Source organism: Aquarana catesbeiana, linkage group LG07 (assembly GCF_042186555.1).
Source record: "Aquarana catesbeiana isolate 2022-GZ linkage group LG07, ASM4218655v1, whole genome shotgun sequence".
Taxonomy (NCBI): Eukaryota; Metazoa; Chordata; class Amphibia; order Anura; family Ranidae; genus Aquarana; species Aquarana catesbeiana.
This window is the reverse complement of record NC_133330.1, coordinates 26,543,410-26,563,826: the sequence shown is the minus strand read 5'-3', so window position 1 is coordinate 26,563,826 and position 20,417 is coordinate 26,543,410. Positions and strand designations below refer to the sequence as shown.

General features: G+C 44.2%; 1 protein-coding gene across 1 annotated transcript in view; it reads right to left on the bottom strand.

The window, feature by feature from the left end:
* Positions 1 to 20,417, bottom strand: part of IMPDH2 (inosine monophosphate dehydrogenase 2) — a 32,605-nt gene that overhangs the window by 10,678 nt on the left and 1,510 nt on the right. Inside the window, exons 2-6 of the mRNA XM_073591886.1 lie at positions 20,245 to 20,412; positions 17,547 to 17,637; positions 13,723 to 13,818; positions 8,948 to 9,019; positions 2,429 to 2,572 (exon numbers count right to left, since the gene is read on the bottom strand). Coding sequence (XP_073447987.1) covers positions 2,429 to 2,572; positions 8,948 to 9,019; positions 13,723 to 13,818; positions 17,547 to 17,637; positions 20,245 to 20,412 — 571 coding nt within the window. The remainder of the gene's footprint in view (positions 1 to 2,428; positions 2,573 to 8,947; positions 9,020 to 13,722; positions 13,819 to 17,546; positions 17,638 to 20,244; positions 20,413 to 20,417) is intronic.

The window sequence follows — 20,417 nt, the reverse complement described above, 5'->3', positions numbered from 1 at the left end:
CTTTTCCTATTGACATCGTGATCAGCCGTGATTGGACACAGCTGATGATGTGGTAAAGAGCCTCCGCCGGAGGCTCTTTTCCAAGATTGGTGGAGCGGTGTGTCAGACTGACACACCGCTCCACCGATCGCCGCGATGCACGCCGACAAGTTATCCTGCTGGACGTCATATGATGCCCAGTCAGGTTAACGGAACCACCGCCCGGCCGTCAATCTGCTATAGGCCGGGCGGGAAGTGGTTAAATACAGATCATAAGATAATATAGTAAACATGTTCGAAAATAGCTTACCTTTTTTTACAGCGGTGATTCACCAAAACCTACCTTTCTAAAAGCCATTTACTCCTCCTTCCCTAAGAAGCGGGTGTTGACCCGAGAAATATTTTGAAGTTTGATTTCTTAATACATACCTACTATGGAAATATATACTATACAATGATCTGTACAATCAATGTATTGGGAGATCAGGGATTTAAAAAGGATGTACTTCCATGTTCATGTATCGTGAACGGCATAGAATACTTTAATTTTTTTGGCAAATAAAAATTGCGATTTTTAAATCTACTAATGGATGATTTGGTACAAAAAAAAAAAAAAAAAAAAAAAAAAGAAGTGCTGTAGCTTTTTTTTCTGTAGGATAGGAAGTTTTGTTAACCACTTCATCTCTGGAAGATTTGACCCCCCCCTTCATGACCAGGTACATTTTTGCAATATGGCACTGCGTTATTTTAACTGACAATTGCGCGGCTGTGCGGCTGTGCGGCGCTGTACAAAAAAAAAAAAAAAAAAAAAGTACGTCATTCCCCCCCCACAAACAGAGCTTTCGTTTGGTGATTTTTGATCACCTCTGCATTTATTTTTTGCGCTATAAACAAAATAAATAAATCTTATTTTCTGTTATAAAACACATACAATTAAAAAAAAATATATATATAAAAAAATAAATGTAGTCAATTTAGGTCAATATGCATTCTGCTACATATATTTTTGGTAAAAAAAAAAAAAAAAAAAAATCCCAATAAGCGTACATTTATTGGTTTGCGCAAAAGTTGTAACTTCTACAATACTATGGGATATATTTATGATATTTTTTTTACTAGTAATGGCGGCAATCAGTGACTTATAGCAAGACTGCGATATTGCAGCAGACAATCGGACACGGACTTTTGGGAACCAGTGACACTAATACAGTGATCAGTGCTAACAATATGCACTGTCACTGAATTAATGACACTGGCTGGGAAGGGGTTAACGTAAGGGGCAATCAAAGGGTTAAACGTGTGCCTAACCAGTGTTTCTGTACAGTGTGGGAGGTGCTTTGCAGAAACACAGGATCTATGGATTTCCTCCTGACAGAACGGCAACCAGCCTTGTTTACATAGACAGACTGCCATTCTGCCTCTGTACTGAATAATTGGTGGGTGATGGGGGGGATATTGAGTCTACGGTACCAAGCCATTGGCTCCTGCTGTGAATGATCACATCCGGAGCGAGCTGCAGTTTATTGGGGATGGGGGATTTAAATAGGCTCTTCTTAGCTTAACGCGGACCTTCAGTCTTTTTTTTTTCAACTTTCCGTCTTAAATCTTCTGCCCTTGTTGGTTTAACTTTGGATAGTAAAACTTTTTTTTCTGCTATTAAATACCTTATACAGCCCACTTCCTGTTTGTCTGGTCATTAGCCTAGGCTTATGACATGCACAGCTCTCGCTCTCTCAGAATTTGCCAGGAAGGGAGGGGGATGAGTCATAAGAGGGCCAATGAAAGCTGCAGAGCTGGAGGTGTGCCTCTGCGTGTAAATCCAGGAAGTGAACAGGCAGCAGCTGAAGCTGCCCACAGTTAAAATGGCTGCAGCCAGACTCAGTGGGAGGGAGATTTCTGCAATATATTTTGCACGTACAGAACCACAGTATATATAAAAGAATATGCAAAGTGGTTGGAGGGAAGCTTCAGAGTGGCAAAGATGTTTCTATTATAAATAATGCAAGCAGACTGCAGTTCCTCTAAGTAAGGCTACTTTCACAGGCGCTTTACAGGCGCTATGGGAGTGGTGTAGACACCGCTCCTAAAGCGCCCCTGCCCATTGAAACCAATGGGCAGCACCGCCAAAGCTTTTAACCCTTTATTCAGCCACTAGCGGGGTTAAAAGCGCACCGCTAGCGAGCGAAAAGCGCCTCTAAAAACGACAGTAAAGCTCCGCTAAAAATAGCGGTACTTTACCAACGACGCTCCCGCGCTTCAGTGTGAAAGTGCCCTAAGACTACCTTAAGGAAGCACAGTCCTTGCTGACCTACTGTAGAAAAATTGCCTGGCTGTCATACTGGTCCCTGGCTTAACAAAAGGCCAGAACCTCCGATTTGCATATTTGTCAGCAACTGCAACTAGATCAGTTATTCTAAGGCACCCCCCCCCCAATTCCCATGCTACTCACCTGTAGAGGCACCAAGGGCCAGAGCCTTTGCGATGTGTCCAACATTTTGGATTCCACCATCAGCAATGACCGGGACACCGAATCTTCTGGCGTATTCTGAAACCTTGTACACCGCTGTGGCCTGGGGCCTGCCGCACGCCAGCACTGCAACATTGACACAGAACAGAACAATGTCTCCGCTCTTTAAAATGCGCAATGTACATCAATAAAACTACACACTAGCACAAAGCAACATAAAACAGAGATGTGGGCTCCTTTGTCCAAATCGGTGTTGGGTTTAGAATGGCTCTGCTCACTACAGGCTGAATGGACCTTCCCGACAGTGTGCGGACAGAATGCAGTCTTCTTTGCCTGGTACCATATAGACAGCAGGTGTATATCGTGTAGTCTAGACTCTCATGGAAACCTGCAAGGACAAAGTTATAGGAGCCGCCATGGGCCATCTTTTAGGAGCCGCCATGGGCCATCTTTTAGGAGCCGCCATGGGCCATCTTTTAGGAGCCGCCATGGACCATCTTTTAGGAGCCGCCATGGACCATCTATTAGGAGCCGCCATGGACCATCTATTAGGAGCCGCCATGGACCATCTATTAGGAGCCGCCATGGACCATCTATTAGGAGCCGCCATGGACCATCTATTAGGAGCCGCCATGGACCATCTATTAGGAGCCGCCATGGACCATTAGGAGCTGCCATGGACGATCTTTCTGTAGGCACAGGCTCCATGTCTACCCTCCTAATCCTGACTACATACACCAGCCATTGAAAGACCTGGAAAAGCAGGTGACCAGCGACAACAGAATTTTTAAATCTTGTCCTTCATACTTGTCCCAGGCCAATTAAATTATTAGAAGAAAAAGAAAAATCAGGCCAACCATAATGCACCTTTAAAGAGTCAGCCATAGCAATTCAAACGAGTTCTGTCTTCACAGATTCCCTTTAAAGAAAAATTTCAGCTATGGATATTTTTACATGGTTACAGCTTGGACCAATGTAACTATGCATCTACCATACTTGTCGGATCAGTGATCGCCACTAGCTCCTGGGTCCCATACCGAGCGGCTCCCCTACTGCATTATGAACACAGGAGGTCAGCCACTAGGCATGGGCGCCAGTCGGAGAATACTTTTCTTTTTCTCAATGAATGCAAGGCTTTCTCTGATTGGACGAGGTGGAGAGCGAGAAGTCACCTCGATAGGGTGGATTCATGTTTTCCGACCGATTAAGAGAGTCCTGTGACTCCTTACCACCCCTTCTGCCCTGCAACTGTTCTTTGGTACATTTTCCTGGAGTTCAGCTTTAAAGAATTTGTACACATGGACCTTTACAGACCACACCTAAAGAAAAAAAAAAAAAAAAAAAAAAAAAAAAAGGTCTTGAGATGCCCCAGGGAACATTTCTGGTGCCTCCTATCCTATAAAACCACATTTAGAGCAAACGGCTTGACTTTTGTTTGCCCCATCAGCCTCCGATTCAAAACACAAATTACACATCACATGTGGTTGGAGGAAAAAAAACGTTGTTCGTTGGATACAGTATGACGTACATCGTTCAGTATTCAAGACTGTCAGGTTTAAAGTGAACCCATTAACATAAAGCAGAAGCATTGCATTATAGCCCATCAGTATTATGGACTAGCCGTCCGCGTGCCTCCCACCCCACCCCACCACCACTTTGGCCATGCTCCTGGCAAAGCAAAGTACAGTATTGACCTAAACATACAAAATGAATTCCCCCACTGCGTGCCTGACAGGTACACTTTAACCCATTTAAAGTTAGCACCGTGACACGAACACATGCAGGGTTAGTAAATTAAGTGCAACAGGATCTGCAAACAGGAGCAAAATGAAAAAATGCTGACATGTCAAAATTTTTGGGGGGGTTCCATGCTCCTCAAGCCAATTAAGGTAAACCTGCACTGAAAGATATGGATTCTGCCATTGTTGACCTGCTGCTGAAAATGCTAGTTGCCTGCACATCTCTGGTTTTCGTTTTTTTTTTTTTTTTTGAGTTCTTGAACTGGAACAAGCACTCAATCCATGAAGTTAGAATTCCTGAGCTGCCTACTTGTTCTTGGCAAGAGACATGGTACTGAAGCCAATGAGATCAGCATGACATTCGGGCAACTGGATTTTTCAAGAGAGGTCAGAGTTGGCAGCCTCCATATTTCTATCCTCACAGGTTCACTTTAAGAATGATAGGGAAGTTGTCAATAGTGGGAAATGTGATGTTACTAGGGGGTGGTACCAATGATAGTAGGTGGAAAAATAAGATTTTTGACTTACCTCTAAAATCCTTTCTTGGAATACATTACAGGACACAGGATCTTAGTCTTAGATGAGTGGGTTATGGGCTTTCTTCAGAAGATTGGACACTGGCAAACAATACAATAAGGAAAACGACAGCAAAACCCCTCCCACTCCCAGCAAGCCTCAAGGAGTGAATCAGAAGAACCAAAGAAGGGACCCGTGTCCTGGGCATATGGTACTGCCTCGCAGGCAACTACCATCAAGCCCAAGGCCCTTATGCAAAAGCGAATAGTTGGGAGACCCCTGGACCATTGGCATATGATCCATACTTTGGGAACTTGTGTGAAGGAAGGAAAATCTTGGACTGGGACATGTCCAAAATCAGGCCCAGATACTCCCATGCAGTGGGTCAGTTCCAGACTTCTGGAATTTCGGGATCTATCCAAATCTCAAGTCTACACCATCTAACAAACATTGGCCAACAAGGTGTAGACTGCCTGTTCCTTCAAGAGTAGGTCAGCAAGGTTTCCTACAATAGAGATACCTTGATAGCTAGAATGGGAGAGAACACCTTGCTGTGCTGAGGACAGGCCAAACGGAAGGGAAACAAACTGGAAAGGTTAGTCCACAGCAAAATGAAAGCAGCACTGTTGCAGAGGAATTACTGGAATGTGCAAGTAGGCACCCATGATGTCTGAGGCCAGTGGGTCCCCCAGCTAAAAGGGAAGCAATGATGACCTGGCAGTTTCTATATGGAATTTAACCCCAAGGAAGTTGCTGAGAATTTTCTGATCCAGAGTGGGGCCCTTTGCCTTGAGGACAGTGAACAGGTTGGATTAGAAACCCTGAAACCTCTGTCTTCAGAACAGCGACAATGACCCTCTGCCGGAGGAGCTGCTGGACTGCAGCATGAATCTCCGCCCATTTCTGATGGGAGGATGGAAAAATTTGATAGCATGAAGCAGGGCAGAGGCAAGAACCTGAACTCTATATCTAGTAGCCCCAAGGGACCACTTTCTGAACCCAGGCATCCAAAATGTCCTGTACCTAGACGGTCAACAAGCACCCCCACACACTGACAAGTGGCTGTACCTCATTGTGAGCAAGAATGCTTTCAGACTTGTCAAGCTTCGATGTCTAGGTCTTATGGAAGTGTAAGCTAGTCTTGGACCTGAATGCCAAGGCATTTGAGAGTGATGCTTCTTGCATGGAAGCTCTGCAGACCAACATTTGAGCCAAGGGATCCTTCACATATGCCTTGAAAGGAGGCGCAATCTGGAAATTTGGAGAAAGGTATACATTAGCCCATCCACAAAGTAATGTAATGCGAGGAGGGAAAAAAAAAATAAAATAAAAAAAAAATAACCAGGATCTTGGGCCATACCCTTGGAGCAAAAAGCCTAGGTCTGACTGACAGACACACATGGTGGCAACAACAGATTTGATACGATGATCAGCCATATAAATCTTGGCCTTAAGGAGTAACTGCTAGCCACAAGGCCCTTGAACATCAGGAAATCTTCAACCATAAAAGGTAAGGCAGGTAACTGTGGGGCCAAGAAACGAAACTGTCCATTTTTTCAGGAACCTCTTCCTTAAGGTCTTGCAGACCAAAGCGACTGGGAGGACAAAGATTTTCTCTGGAGGAGGCCAGCCACCATACAAAGTCAAACTCTAAAAGCCAGTGTACGGGGAAATGTTTTGGCTGGCAGAGGAAAAAAAAAAAAAAAAAAAATCAAATATAGTGGCTGAGAATTCCTCTCTGAAAAAAAGAGGCATGGTGAGGAGTGGGGAGCATCAGAAGGAACTAGGTAGGCTTCTGAGGAGGGCACTGGTCAGGACTTTGAGAATGAGGACCATTGAGGGAGGTGCTGCAGACCCCACCAACCCTTAAGGAACTAGGCTTAAGGAAAAAGAGTAATTGCGGGCAGTCCGGCCTGGCACTTACCCGCTCATGTGGCAGGGCTGTGTTGCTCTTTCCTGGCGTGCAGGCAGCGGCCGCTCCGGTGTCCGTTCCTCCAGCTTCTTCAGCCGCGTGTCTTCCGACAAAGCACTAGGCATCAAATAGGAATGCCTGACGCTTTGGCCAATCGGGAAACCGGTCTCACAGACCTGCTTCCTGACTGGCGGGGAGGAACTTTAGTGTGATTATAGCAAAAATGAATTTGCTATGGTCACACAACTCTGCGCTCCCCATTTTTTTAAGCCTATTAGAGCACTGGAATCCATGGTCCGGCACCACTGATATGTAGATCAGGGGGCCGGATGAAAGGATAGGGGAGGCGGCTCCCGTGTGCCCTCTATGGACAGGCTGCCACTGCAATAGGACAAGGTCTCTCCAGCTCTTCACCCTTCTGGTGTGAATACCCAACAAAAGGGGTCTTTAGGGACAGATTTGCGCCAGTCAGAACCATGGCCCTGGACCTTTATAGCACCCTGCAGCTTACTCATTGCCTTGTACTACATACTTGAAGCAACATTATAGGCCATCCCCACATCATCTTCCCAACGGGGTCTGGGTACGGTCCCCTCAAAGTGCAGCCAAGAATTCAAATAATCTGGAAATCTACCAAATAGAAGCTGCAGTGGCTATGAGCAGCTACAGACTTTATAGGGGTTCATTTTAGAAATGGTTACAAAATAAAAGAAAAAAGGGTAGGTTCTCTCAGGAGAAGATGTCCGTACATCTAAAAGACACTAGAAAAAAAAAACAAAAAAAGAAAAAAAAAAAAACAAAAAAAAAAAACACACAAGGAGGTATGCTGGAGGGGGAAGGGGTTATGCTAGGGCTGTCCTTACAGCTTTGTTTGTCAGTGTTCAATCACCTGAAGGTAGATGCAAACCCAATCATACAAGTCTTAAGTTTGTGTCCTGCAACATACGATTAAGAGAGCTGGGGTCTCTAGGCTGCACAAGCTGCAGTACCACGGCTGCTGAATTCAGTGACACGGGTGACATTTACCATATAGAGACCGGCTCCTCCCATTTCACTGGAGGCTATGGAGGGGTAACCTGTACACACAGAAGTGTCTAGTCTGAGTGTTGGGGATTAGGGATGCAAACATTCCCCAAAAAAGCAGGGTTCAAAAGGCCAACAAACTTCTAAAGAAGGAACTTGAGACATTGCAAAGTGCACTGCGACCCCAGCAAGCAAATCCCACCGAAATCTTCAAAATCTAGTTGTGGGTTGCTTAATTTTGCACGGCTTCATCTAAATAAGCCTGTATGATAATATTGCCTCCCTGCTCTTTATTAGCACTTTTTGGACGATGGGCAACATCTACAGCTATGCATATATAATACATAGGCAGATGAAGAGCCGGTAAAGCACACAAAGTTTGATCAGCTGTTAGGGGTAACTGCACTTTTCCTACTGCTTCAATGAATAAGCCAAAGGGTGTTGGGTCTTTTCAAACAATGAAGAACACTGGAAATAAATATGAACGCCATTGAAATCCGTTTTTTTTTTTACCTTTGTCAATAGAGTTGGGTACTCATCAAGGTTCCCAGACTGCTCATAGGATCCACTCATATCTAAAAGTAGGGGCAAATTTGGTGAAGGACTTTTTTTTTTTTTTTTTTTTAAACATGGGTTTCCATCAAAATGCCCCTCCAACCAATAGAAAGGAGACGACTCCCTTGAATTGCTGCTGCAGGTGGGCTGGATGTGGTCAATGTTGACTACTCCAATTGTTGCACTCATTCCCCAGGACCTTACTGAAAGAGGACAAAGTCACCCCCTGCACCAAGGAAGCCAGAGGACAGGGGAGCATAATCTCTTTCTTCCTACCTTTATTTGCGTTAGAGCAAAGGGGGGAAAAGGGGGCAAGAGGTAAAGAGTGGACCTTGCATCTAGTGAAAAGGTCTACTTTACACGGAAGGCCTCAAAAGATACAAAAAAGCAGGTGAGTGGTTCAATCCATTGAATCCCTATTCAAAAATAAAATACTTACTATCCAAGTAATTGGCTCTGTGGATGTACAGCGAATAAAAACTAATAGCAAGTACAGCCCTATAGAAGCAATAAGGGTTCTGCCCCATGGAAAGTGAAGTGGCGGTGCAACATGCAGTTCTGTCCCTTCCTAGCACAAGTTCAGCGATGCATCGGGCAGGAAAAAAAAACTGGGGAACCCTGCTTTTCAACTGGCCTCCCCCATCAAACCGATCAACCAGTTTCCCAAAGCCACAAAACCCCAAGTGCGTCTACAACTACCAGTCAGTCAAGCAGGGCGCCATCTAGGGGCTCAGGCCAGACAAACCACGGACTTACTATAAGTGCCTGTCACACTAGTGGGGCATTTGGGGCTGTGAGACTTTAGGTCTGGCGGGATCGTTGGCGCAGCTAAACAGAAAACAAAACAAAAAAAAGATAGATCCGTTCAGTAGTAGTGTCTACAAATGAAGTCCAGGCCTGGACACACCCAATATCACAAAATAGTTTGGCTATGCACAACACAGGGGTACAAAGGGAGTCATTCAAAAAAAGGGGAGGGAAGAAACATCAAGAGTAAATTTCATTGGCTACAGTGTAAAAAAACAATGGGGACACTAAACAAAGGTAATCAAGAATGTGGAGGGATAATGGTCTCTAGGCAAAGAAGCAAACCATTATTAGGTATTACAAACAAGAGGAAGCAAGTTGTAGAAATGTTTATTTTCTTTCTTAGAAAATACAGAGGCTGATGCATTTCTAGAAAGGGAGAGCCTCCATCAGGGCTACCAGCAATATCGGAGAGGATGAGAAGATGCAATATACCAGAGTTCATTTCTGTTTAGGAAAGAACATATGGTCTTTACTTGCAGGCCTGATGAAGGCTCGCTGACCTCCGAAATGCGTTGGGTATTTTCCAGACCTTTTAATGCTACAACTTGGTACATCTCCATTTGCGACACTCAAAATATTTTTGGTGTAAAATACACATTAATGGTTTTAGATAGAGTGGAGGATTAGACCCCCTTTTTTGGTTTTTACGGCTATCCCAGGCACCATCAGAATGATTTCCCCCCCCACTTCCTGCCCGGCTGACAAAGACTTCATCATATAGGAAGTGAAATAAAAATCAGCAACAGAGGCAGACAGGAAAAAAAAAAGCCTCCGATAGGGGTTCTCGCCTTTCCTACGCAACAAAAAAAAAAAAGGGGAAGAGGAAGAAGAAAGAAGTATGTCCCCCCCCCCCCCCAACCCCACTTCGTCCTGTAAAATGTTCTCAGAACAAAAAGTAAGGGAGAAGCTCTAAACAGAGCCACAGATTGCAGTAAAAACCCAAAAGAGATTCCATACCTTCCGCACTCCACTTCAACTGCAATGGGGGTTTGAGGTCACTATGGGGGTTGTAGTTCTCAAATGTTATGAATAACCCTTTTGCAGATTATAATCTAAACATTGTATAGCTTATTAAAGGACTGACTGAAGAACACTAAACAAATTTTTTTTTTTAATAAATGTGTGACAATCAGAAGGTGATCTTAATGCATTTCAGTCTGGTGCACTGCTGGGTAAGGCTTCATGTCAGTGGTGACAACTCCCCTCTCCCCAGAGTAGATAATGCACTGGATGAAAATTGGAGCCAATCAGCAGACAGGAAGATTTTATTTACTTTAAAGTAGAACAGCATTTTCACTAAAAATAGTACATTTGTACTTGTACCATGCGGCCCATTACAAAAAGGCAATATGGTGGGTCACCTTCACTGAAGAATCCTCCCACCGAGCAGTACAGCCCTGGGAGCTTGCTGCAAATACACCATCATCATCACTAGAGGGTACGGTTAGGATGATTGCTCTGCACTGAGCCATATGAATGGTCCTCCTCCCAGGAGCAATTTGTGAGATACCCAGAGCCATGAGAGGCTGCAGGCAGTAAGGGTAACAGATACTGGCATTTTTCCTCCCAAGACTGCTGGGACAGGGTACCCTCTTCAGGGCCGATTTAGAAAATGACCTAAAACGATCACCAGACCTCCCAATAATCTTAGGTGCAAGGAGCCCTCACTACCTAGGTCTGCTTTAAGAACCCTGGAAGACGTCAGATTTGGACAAACCACGTAGGGGCGGGGCCTGGACGCAGTGATATCATTCATGCCGGCAAGGCCAGACGGAATGTTTACATACTGTGCAGATGTACACCCGCTGATCCTGTAAGTCTATATGAGTGCTTTCAAATAAAGTGTTAATTTGCAGAATTACTCTATTGCTGGCCTGTCTTTCAGGCATACATTGTATTCAGATAAGCAACTTTTAACCCATGGAGGCCTGCGAGGGATTGAGCCAGATTGATTTATGAATTCTTACCACGACCACGCTTTCTATGGAGGTCATGGCTTCATGGTAAGAGCATGATCTTTTTGTACACTGGGAACTTGGCTTTAATGGTACTAAGAGGACTCTCTCTTCCAATCTAGTGGAACCTTTCATTGGGACTGTGGACTTTTGCTGCATCATTTTATCATGTACAGCAGCTAAAAATAAATATTTAACATGTCACCATTTTTCTAGGTAAAAATATTTCTAAAAAAGGTGCTATGGACATGAAATTTTCACGTCGGTAACAACCCATGTAATCCATACAATGAAATCAAAACAAATAAGTTCAGAAATGAAATTATATATGTAATAAAATGGAGTGACACAGGGAAAACGTAACAAAAATGTAATACTTGGTACAAAATCCTTTGTTGGTAATGACAGCTTCAAGGAGGCCTCCTGTATGGAGAAACCAGTCGCATGCGTTGCTTAGGTGTGATTTTCATTCTTCCTCACAGTCTTCAAATCTTGAAGATTCCGAGGGCCTCTTCTATGAACTCTGATCTTTAGATCTTTCCATAGACTTTATATTGAATTCAAGTCAGGTGATTGGCTGGGCCATTCTAGCAGCTTTATTTTCTCTCTTTGAAACCAATGGAGAGAGTTTCCTTGGCTTCGTGTTTTGGGAACACTGTCTTGCTGAGATGTCCTCCCTCATTTTATCTTCATCATCCTGGTAAGATGGCAGCAGATTTTTATCAAGGATGTCTTGGTCCATTTTTCCATTCATCTTTCCTTCAAAGACATGAAGTTTGCCAGTACTGTATGCTGAGAAACAGCCCCACGCCATGATGTTCCCACCTCCAAACCTCACTGTTGATATGGGGGTGTTTCTGGGGTGATGTGCCGTGTGACCTCCAAACATAAGATGTATTATGGCATTCAAAGAGTTCCGTTTTGGTCTCATCTGACCAGACTATATTCTCCCCAGTATTTCACAGGCTTGTCTAAATGTTGTGCAGCAAACTTTAAAAAGAGCTTCAACATGCTTTTTCTTCAGCAATGGAGTCTTGGGTGGTGGGTGTGCCTACAGGCCATGGCGGGTGAGTGCATTACTTATTGTTTTCTTTGAAACAATTGTAGCTGCTAATTCCAGGTCTTTCTGAAGATCTCCACAAGTGGTCCTTGGCTCTTGGACAACTCTTCTGATAATTATTTTCATCCCTCTGTCAGAAATCTTGTAAGGAGCACCTGGTCATGGCCGGTTTATGTTGAAACGATGTTCTTTTCACTTCTAGATTCTGGCCTCAACAGTGAAACATTCAGATGTTTAGAAATCCTTCCGTAACCGATGCCATCAGTATGTTTTGCAACAATAGTTGCAAAATGTCTTGACAGCTTGTACCCATCATGAGATGTTTGTGTGACGCCTTGGTAATGAGACACCTTTTCATAGGCAATCAGTTGAGACTGAACCAGCCGATATTAATTTGCACTGACAAGGGGCAGGATTGCCTTCTAATTACTGATAGATTTCAGGCTGTGGTCTTGGCTTTCCATGCTTTTTTGCACCTCCCTTTCTTCACGTGTTCAATACTTTTTCCCTGTGTCATTCCATTTTATTACACATAACTTATTTTCTGAACTTACTTGTTTTGGTGTCTTTGTATGTATGGATTGCATGGGTTGTTACAGACATGTGGTGAAAATTTCACGTGGTGATGTGTTCAATACTTAAAGGGGGGTTCCGGAAAGGGGGGAAAAAAAAAAAAAAAAAAAAAAAAATGTAAAAAGTCAGCAGCTACAAACACTGTAGCTGCTGTCTTTTAATAAGCACACTTACCTGTCCTGGATGCCCGCGATGTTGGCCGCCCGAGGTCGACCCGTCCCTCGGCACCGCCATCCTAACTAAGGGAAACAGGCAGTGGAGCCTTGCTGCTTGACTGCCCGTTTCCTACTGCACGTGCGCGAGTTCCCATAACACACCGCGCCCCATTCCCCAGAAGACAACGCGGGGAGGAGAAGACTGAACATCACCGTGGCGTAGGAAGGGGCAGATTAGGAAGACTGCCTAGCAACAGCCGTTTCAGGCGAGTTAAAAAATTTTTTTTTTCCCTCCAAATTTTTAGGATTTTTTTATGCAATTTTTTTTTTTTAGGGTGGACCTCCACTTTAATTTTACCCGCTGTATGTTTATTTTCTCATTCACGTCACTTTTCAGTATATACTTTTCAGATTTTTATATGCACATGTTAAGTCAATGTTTTAGATTGCGTTTTTTTTTTTTTTTCTTCGCATATGGAACGTAGGATCCATTCATGGTTTATAGTTCAGTAGTGTAGCGCCCCCTACATGTTTCATAAGGAGCTCCCACTATCTAGGTCGGAAGAGTCCACTGTGCCAATTCAAGTGACAAGGAATAATTTACAGATGGGACAACACAGGGTCTGTTTTGGGGTCTGGTGGTGGTTTCTGGCAACTCCCTCAACTTGTATGGTGGAAGTGGCAATGATACAAGAGTAGAATTTTTAGTGAATGTACATTTATACTTTAAAGCGAATATACCTCAACGCCTCCGTGTGCTTGATGCATCACAAATCAGATTTAACCTTCCATGGAGGGGGATTTATTTTTCATTTGGACTACAGTGTGCCTGGAACTTTAGACTGTTAGCTCTGGTGAGCAGAAGCCACTTTCTCCTCTTTTTTTTTGTAGGATCTAAGAACGGTTTCACAGGCCATGTAATCTGATGAGATTTCCTGAAGACGGTACAGTGCTGTCATGGTCCAGCGGCTAAATTACCTTCTTGTGTTATACAGATGGATCCGCTTCCCATCCCGACTCTCAGAGCGTCGGCTCCGGCATCGATCAGGTTTTTCGCCTGGGCTGCCGTCACAACTGCAAAGAGAAAACAGCTTATAAGATTTGTAAATCATGCAGTGCTCTACAGAGAACAAACCGAACATCATTCGCCCAGGAAGCTAATGCGCCCCCCGATACACTTTGCACATTAACCTTCTGCCGACCGTCCCGCATACATTTACCCTCCAAACGCGTTAAAAACGCACTGGAATGCATATGTCCCCATTTGAGGTGAAGAAAAAAAAATGCACTGGAAAGCATCAAAAACGCACCGGAAATGCATCAAACACATGCATGCAGAAATGCATCCGGACTGCGTTTCTATGGTGTGAATTGGCCCTTAAAGTGTTTGTATACCTCTCATGGTTTTATCTATAGTTAAGCCTATAATAAGGCTTACCTATAGGTACTGTAAATATCTCCCAAACATGCACCGTTTAGGAAATATTTACCTTGTAGTGCGCCAATGTCATTGATGCATGCGCTGTGAAGAAACAGCCCTCCGTGCCGTTTCTTCACTAGTAAGTGCCGTGACTGATGGCTCCCACGCTCATGCGCAGGAGTGACGTCACGCAACTCTGGCCAGTCACAGAGCCGGAGCCCGCGGCCCCAGAAGGAAGAGGGGCCAAGATGGATGCAGCCACCAGTGGGGACATCGTGGGCTTCGTTTGCAGGCAAGTGGCACATAATGGGCTAGTATGCGATGCATACTAGCCCAATATGTTTTTACTTTGCAGGAGGAGAAAAAAAAAAAAAAAAGAGAGGAAGTAAAATCCATCAGGGTTTAGTTCCTCTTCCAGCTTTACAATTTGCATGCGCCTGCAAGATGACAGACTTCAATATTCTATATTTTCTATAGGTGACATTTTAAAAGTCCCTACAGGCTATTAGTTTAGAATGAACAGAATGGGCCTAAAGTTATTGCCCTCATGCGTAACTTGTGCTGCGAGCGACGTTGTATGTAGGTGCCCCGATCCGGTGCAGTTAATATTTTTTTTTTTGGGGGGGCGGTGGGATTTTTTTTTTTTTTTTTTTTTTTTTTAGGTACTTGGGTGTAACCATTTGACTTTAACAAAAATTTATATTACAGAGCAGTGGTCATCAACCCTGTCCTCAGGGCCCACTAACAGGCCAGGTTTTATGTATTACCTTGGGGGAGATGCAGACTAGAATACTGCAATCACTGAGCAGCAAATGATATCACCTGTGATGTATTTCAGTTATCTTGCAAACCTGGCCTGTTAGTGGGTCCTGAGGACAGGGTTGATGACCACTGACTGAGGACAAAAAGTCTGCATGTGATTTCTAAAGAGCGGTGGCAATTTCTCAAAGAAATAAAACCCAGCAGCTACAAATACTGTAGCTGCTGACAGACACTCACCAGTCCAGCCTGTCCTCATTCACAAAATTACAAAGGCTTCTCTGAATGGGCAGCAGAGGGGAAGGGTGGGCATAGTTGCTCTGTGTGCCTCTCTCTCACAGTCAAAGTGTCAGTCTCATGGTGGTGGGAGTGTCATGGTCTGGGACTGCATGAGTGCTGCCAGCACTGGGGAGCTACAGATCATTGAGGGCACCATGAATGCCAACATGTACTGTGACATACTGAAGCAGAGCATGATCCCCGCCCTTCAGAGACTGGGCCGCAGGGCAGTATTCCAACATAATGACCCCAAACACACCTCCAAGACGACCACTGCCTCCCTAAAGAACCTAAGGGTAAAGGCGATGGACTGGCCAAGCATGTTTAATGACCTAAACCCTATTGAGCATCTGTGGGACATCCTCAAACGGTAGGTGGAGGAGCGCAAGGTCTCCAACATCCACCAGCTCCGTGATGTTGTCATGGAGGAGTGGAAGAGGACTCCAGTGGCAAACAGTGAAGCTCTGGTGAACTCCATGTCCAAGAGGGTTAAGGCAGTGCTGGAAAATAATGGTGGCCACACAAAATATTGACACTTTGGACCCAATTTGGCCATTTTCACTTAGGGGTGTACTCACTTTTGTTGCCAGCGGTTTGGACATTAATGGCTGCGTGTTGAGTTATTTTGAGGGGACAGCAAATTTACACGGTTAGGCTTCATTCTCATGAGGCGGATCTGCTGCCACGGAGTCCGCCAGCTCAGCGGGAGATCTCTCCGTTGATCCAGTGGATGACAGGTCCCCCTCTGCTCACTGAGCGGGGAGGGGTTTGTCGAGCTTCGCTGGTTGCCATTTTCATCAGATCTCACCCGATCCGATAGGGACGGATGCGAACGTAGGGCCATTCCCGTCTGATTTTAGCGGATCGGACCGGGTCGGATGTCAGCGGACCTGACACCGCTGACACCCGTCGCTCCATAGACTAGCATGGAGCGCCCGTTCAGGTCCGCCAACAAAACTGACAGGCGGACCTGAACGGTCCGACAGTGTGAAAGGGGCCTAATACAAGCTGTACACTCACTACTTTACATTGTAGCAAAGTGTCATTTCTTCAGTGTTGTCACATGAAAAGATAGAAGAAAAGATTTGCAGAAATGTGAGGGGTGTACTCATTTTTGTGAGATACTGTATATAATAGAGAGATATGTTCAGGAGATGCCATGCACCTCCTTGGACTTAACTTATAGTGTGCCTTCACTTTTTACAAAGTGCCTAAATTCCTGTAATTCAGCTTTAACACAGGGACAAATAACCGCAAGGAAAAGGGACCACAGGGGATATCCTTGCATTTAGAAATAGGTTATGTTATAGGTGCATGATAATTTTTTCCCCAAAAAAAAAATCAGTTCGATAAAGGTTGAGAAAACCTGGTAAAAAAAAAAAAAAAAAAGAAGAAGAAGAAGGACTCAGTCACTGGTAATCACTGTAAATACTTGACTCTGATTGGTCGCTATATGTAGCGGTCCCCTTTGCTCCGCTTAGTACTGCGCTGTGTTTACTTTCCTCCACGTGTGACTTAAAATGGAAAGCATTATAATGTCAGGCGATAAAGATAGTTCTTAGTCACCCCCCACCCTCCTCCATTCCCAGGTCGTACACTTGTCCCCGACCGTCAAAGCCACTCAGCAGCACATTCTCGGGTTCACATTGCTGGACGCGTCAGCCGGATATTTATAGGCGATGGGACACTCCTCCCCCCGCTGCTCGGAAAAGGCCAGCGCGGAATCCTGCCTTCGTGTACACGACACTGGACTGAAAAAACGCCAGAATTTTAAGCCTCCCGAAATTAGACCCGCATGCACGCTTGCCAGTGAACTGCCACCCCGACTTCCGCGATAAATGCGGCCGCACTCGAAATCACACAAACTATAAAGCCGCACGTCGGTGAGACTTGGCTGACATCTGAGCGACTTCATGCACAGACGTCTCTGCAAGTTGCACCTGAAATTGCCAAAACATAGTGCAGGAACTACTTTCAAATCAGTGCGGCACCGCAAAGTCGGCGTCTCACCGATCTGAACAGTTCCACCGCTGACAATAGGGATGCGATTTTTCATGTGCAGGTCAAATCGCATGACAAGTCGCACCGGTGTGAACGGGGGGCTTAGCTGCTGATCTACAGCTGAGTGGAGACAGAATAAAAAGCCTTTTAATCGTCACTTTAAAATTGTGAAAACTTCCACCTAAATTGATGTGGATTCGGATAGCTTCTCCCAGCATATCCTCTTTTTTCTAGTCTTGCGATTATAGGAGGAAACACGACCCGCGGCTCTCATTTTGGAAGATTTTAGCAACTGCACCCAACACAGATCTAGATGCAAACAGGAGGAGGGAAAATATTTTACCGTTTCCAGCGACGACTTGTACATCTGTGTATTTCTCCTTTATGTATTGGATCATATTTATCTGGAAGATGGAATTTCCTTGTGACGAGTCCTATAAAAAGGGGAGAGAAATACGGTGATCTATAATGCAATATAAATGACTGAATGTATGTGTTTACCTCTTCCCACCCAAGCTATAGCCAAAAGACAGCTTTACTCTGCTGGGAGGGCGTACATAGACATCCTCACGTGATCGCGTGCCCCCTGCGACGCGCTCCGTGATCGCCGAGCCCTTTGGACACAGCTGATCACATATCGGAGGATAGGGCCAATCACAGTGGCCCTTTACCACGTGATCAGCTGTGTCCAATGACAGCTGATCACAATGTAAACACAAGCCGGTTATCGGCATTCCTTTGCTCACGCTGACAGCATGAGGAGAGGAGAGCAGATAACTGGCTTGTGTTAAAGGGATATCTACACTGATAATCAGAGCATTGATTATTAGTGTCCTGATAATCAGTGTCACCCACCAATGCGGCCTCAGTGTCTCCAGTGCCACCTCATCGGTGAAGGAGAAAAATAACCCGTTTTGCAAAATTTTATAACCTATTTTTTTTTCTTCAAAATTTTTGTCCTTTCTTCATTTGTTTAGCAAACAATAAAAAACCCAGCGGTGAATAAATACCACCAAAAAAAAAAAAAAATGATAAAAATTTCATATGGGTACAGTGTTGTATGACCGTGCAATTGTCAAAGTGCGATGGGCACTGAAAGCTGAAAATTGGCCTGGGCAGGAAGGGGGTATAGGCAAGTGGTTAAAGGAGGTACTAAACCCAAAAGCAAAAACATTACATTGCAGCTCACCAATTCTTGGAGGTGATGACTGCATTTTTCTTTTCTTTTTTTTAGGCTCTTTATTTTCACCTTGAAATCCTGACAGTAAGTGTTTTTTCAATAGCTGTCCTGCAGATGTAGCACGTAGGCTTATTTTACACGGGACGCTGAGGCAACCTCCTCTGAACAAATTTTTTTGACAGCTTCAAACCGGTGTTTAAAAACGCTCGTTTTGCCGTGTTTGCATGCCGCATTTTGCCACATTTGCGTCTAGGAGCGTTTAAGATATCATAGGACCCTCCCAAAGCCCAAAAAAAAAAGGTATTTTTTAACTATTTCAGCCATTCTGTGGGACCAGAGAGAGTAGCAGCAGCTGAGAGAGCAGCAGTGTACTTGTATCTTCGGTGCCTTTACTATGGATCCCATAATAAGCATATGTGGAGGAAAAAAAAATGCAAATTTTTAAATAGAATTTAATTAGTATATTTTTTTGTTTAGTTTTTTTATAAGCTGTATATGCAAATTCATTTTTATTTATTTTGTCTTTTATGCAAATTAAAAAAAAAAAAAAAAATAATTAACCCTAACTTGTTCTTCAAGGGGAAAACCCTAACCCCAACTATACCCCTAACCCCTACCGGATACCCTAACTTGTTCTTCAAGGGGAAAACCATAACCCCCTAACCCCAATTGGAAACCCTAACCCTAATTGATTGGATCATGGGCTCAATAGGGGTATATAAATGGTCTATGAAGCATAGCAAGCAATTACACATTTTTTTTTTTTTTTTAAATAGTGTTTTTTTCATCACTTGCTATCATTTTTAAGTTTTGTAATGTTAAAAAAATAGGGCACCTGTAAAAACAAAATCGCGGCAAAACGCCGGTACCGCGTTTAGCGTCTTTTTTTTGAAGGCAAAAAAAGAGCTCAAACTTGTAAACGCAACTGCCTAAAAACAACATTAAACTAACCTGTGTACATATACACATAAGATAACATTGGATGAGTTCAGGGCCAGTTGAAAAAAAACAGCCAACTGCCTCTGAACGGCCGTTTACCAGCAGCAGTGTACATGAGGCCTTAGGGGGGGTTGAGGCAAACCATTTACCACTGACCAGGGCTGCTCACAATGATCAGCCTTTATGTAAAACCTTTATCCCAAAACGGAAAAAAAAAAAAAAAGTTTGTCGCGTCCAATTATAAGGGGTTAGCTGGAATTTGGCTTTAATTTCTTAATCTACATCTGCTAGTACACCTAACTCCCCCTCCCCCCAGACTGACAATGCTGTTGTCCAAAGGTGTTGGTGGCTCCTTCATATAGAGCGGGGGCGCGATAATACAGGCATGTTACTGGTCAGATCAGCAGGTTAAACAACACCAAAAACACCAAAAACACCAAAAACACCAAAAACAACACATCTAATGATTGTTAAGCTGCAATATAATACATCTGTGGGTTCAAAATTTATACAGACAACCAACACATGGATACATTTTATCAAAAAAAACAAACAAAAAAAAAAAGCAGCCATGTTAGGTGACCTGCATTACCTGCCCAAAAGATTTGTAAATCCGTTCGGGTAGTTTCGCGATTTACAAACAAGGCACAGCCTAGCAACACCATTTGCTAGTTTGGCTGTGTAGACCCCTCTGTGCCTCCAGCCTGCTCATTGGATGATCAATCACAGGCACCAAACTGCCCGATTCCCCTATCCAGTCACCAAACCGGTGTTACAAAGCTATAAAACAGAACCAGGAAATGATAGCTGTGAGCCTACTGGCTGTTTAGTATGGTAGAGGTGTATGAATCCAAGACACAGGAGGGCCTTATCAGCATACTTCCGACTAATCACAGTTCTTTGAAGGTTTACAGTTACTAACCAGCACCACGGCATCCACTCCAGCTTGCACCAGGAGATCCAGACGGTATTTGTCATCCTCGTGTGTGCCGATGGCGGCGCCGCACAGCAGCTGTTTCTTGGAATCCTTTGACGCCAGCGGATAATCTCGGTTTTTCTTCAAATCTGTACGTGCGATGATTGCCACCAACTCAT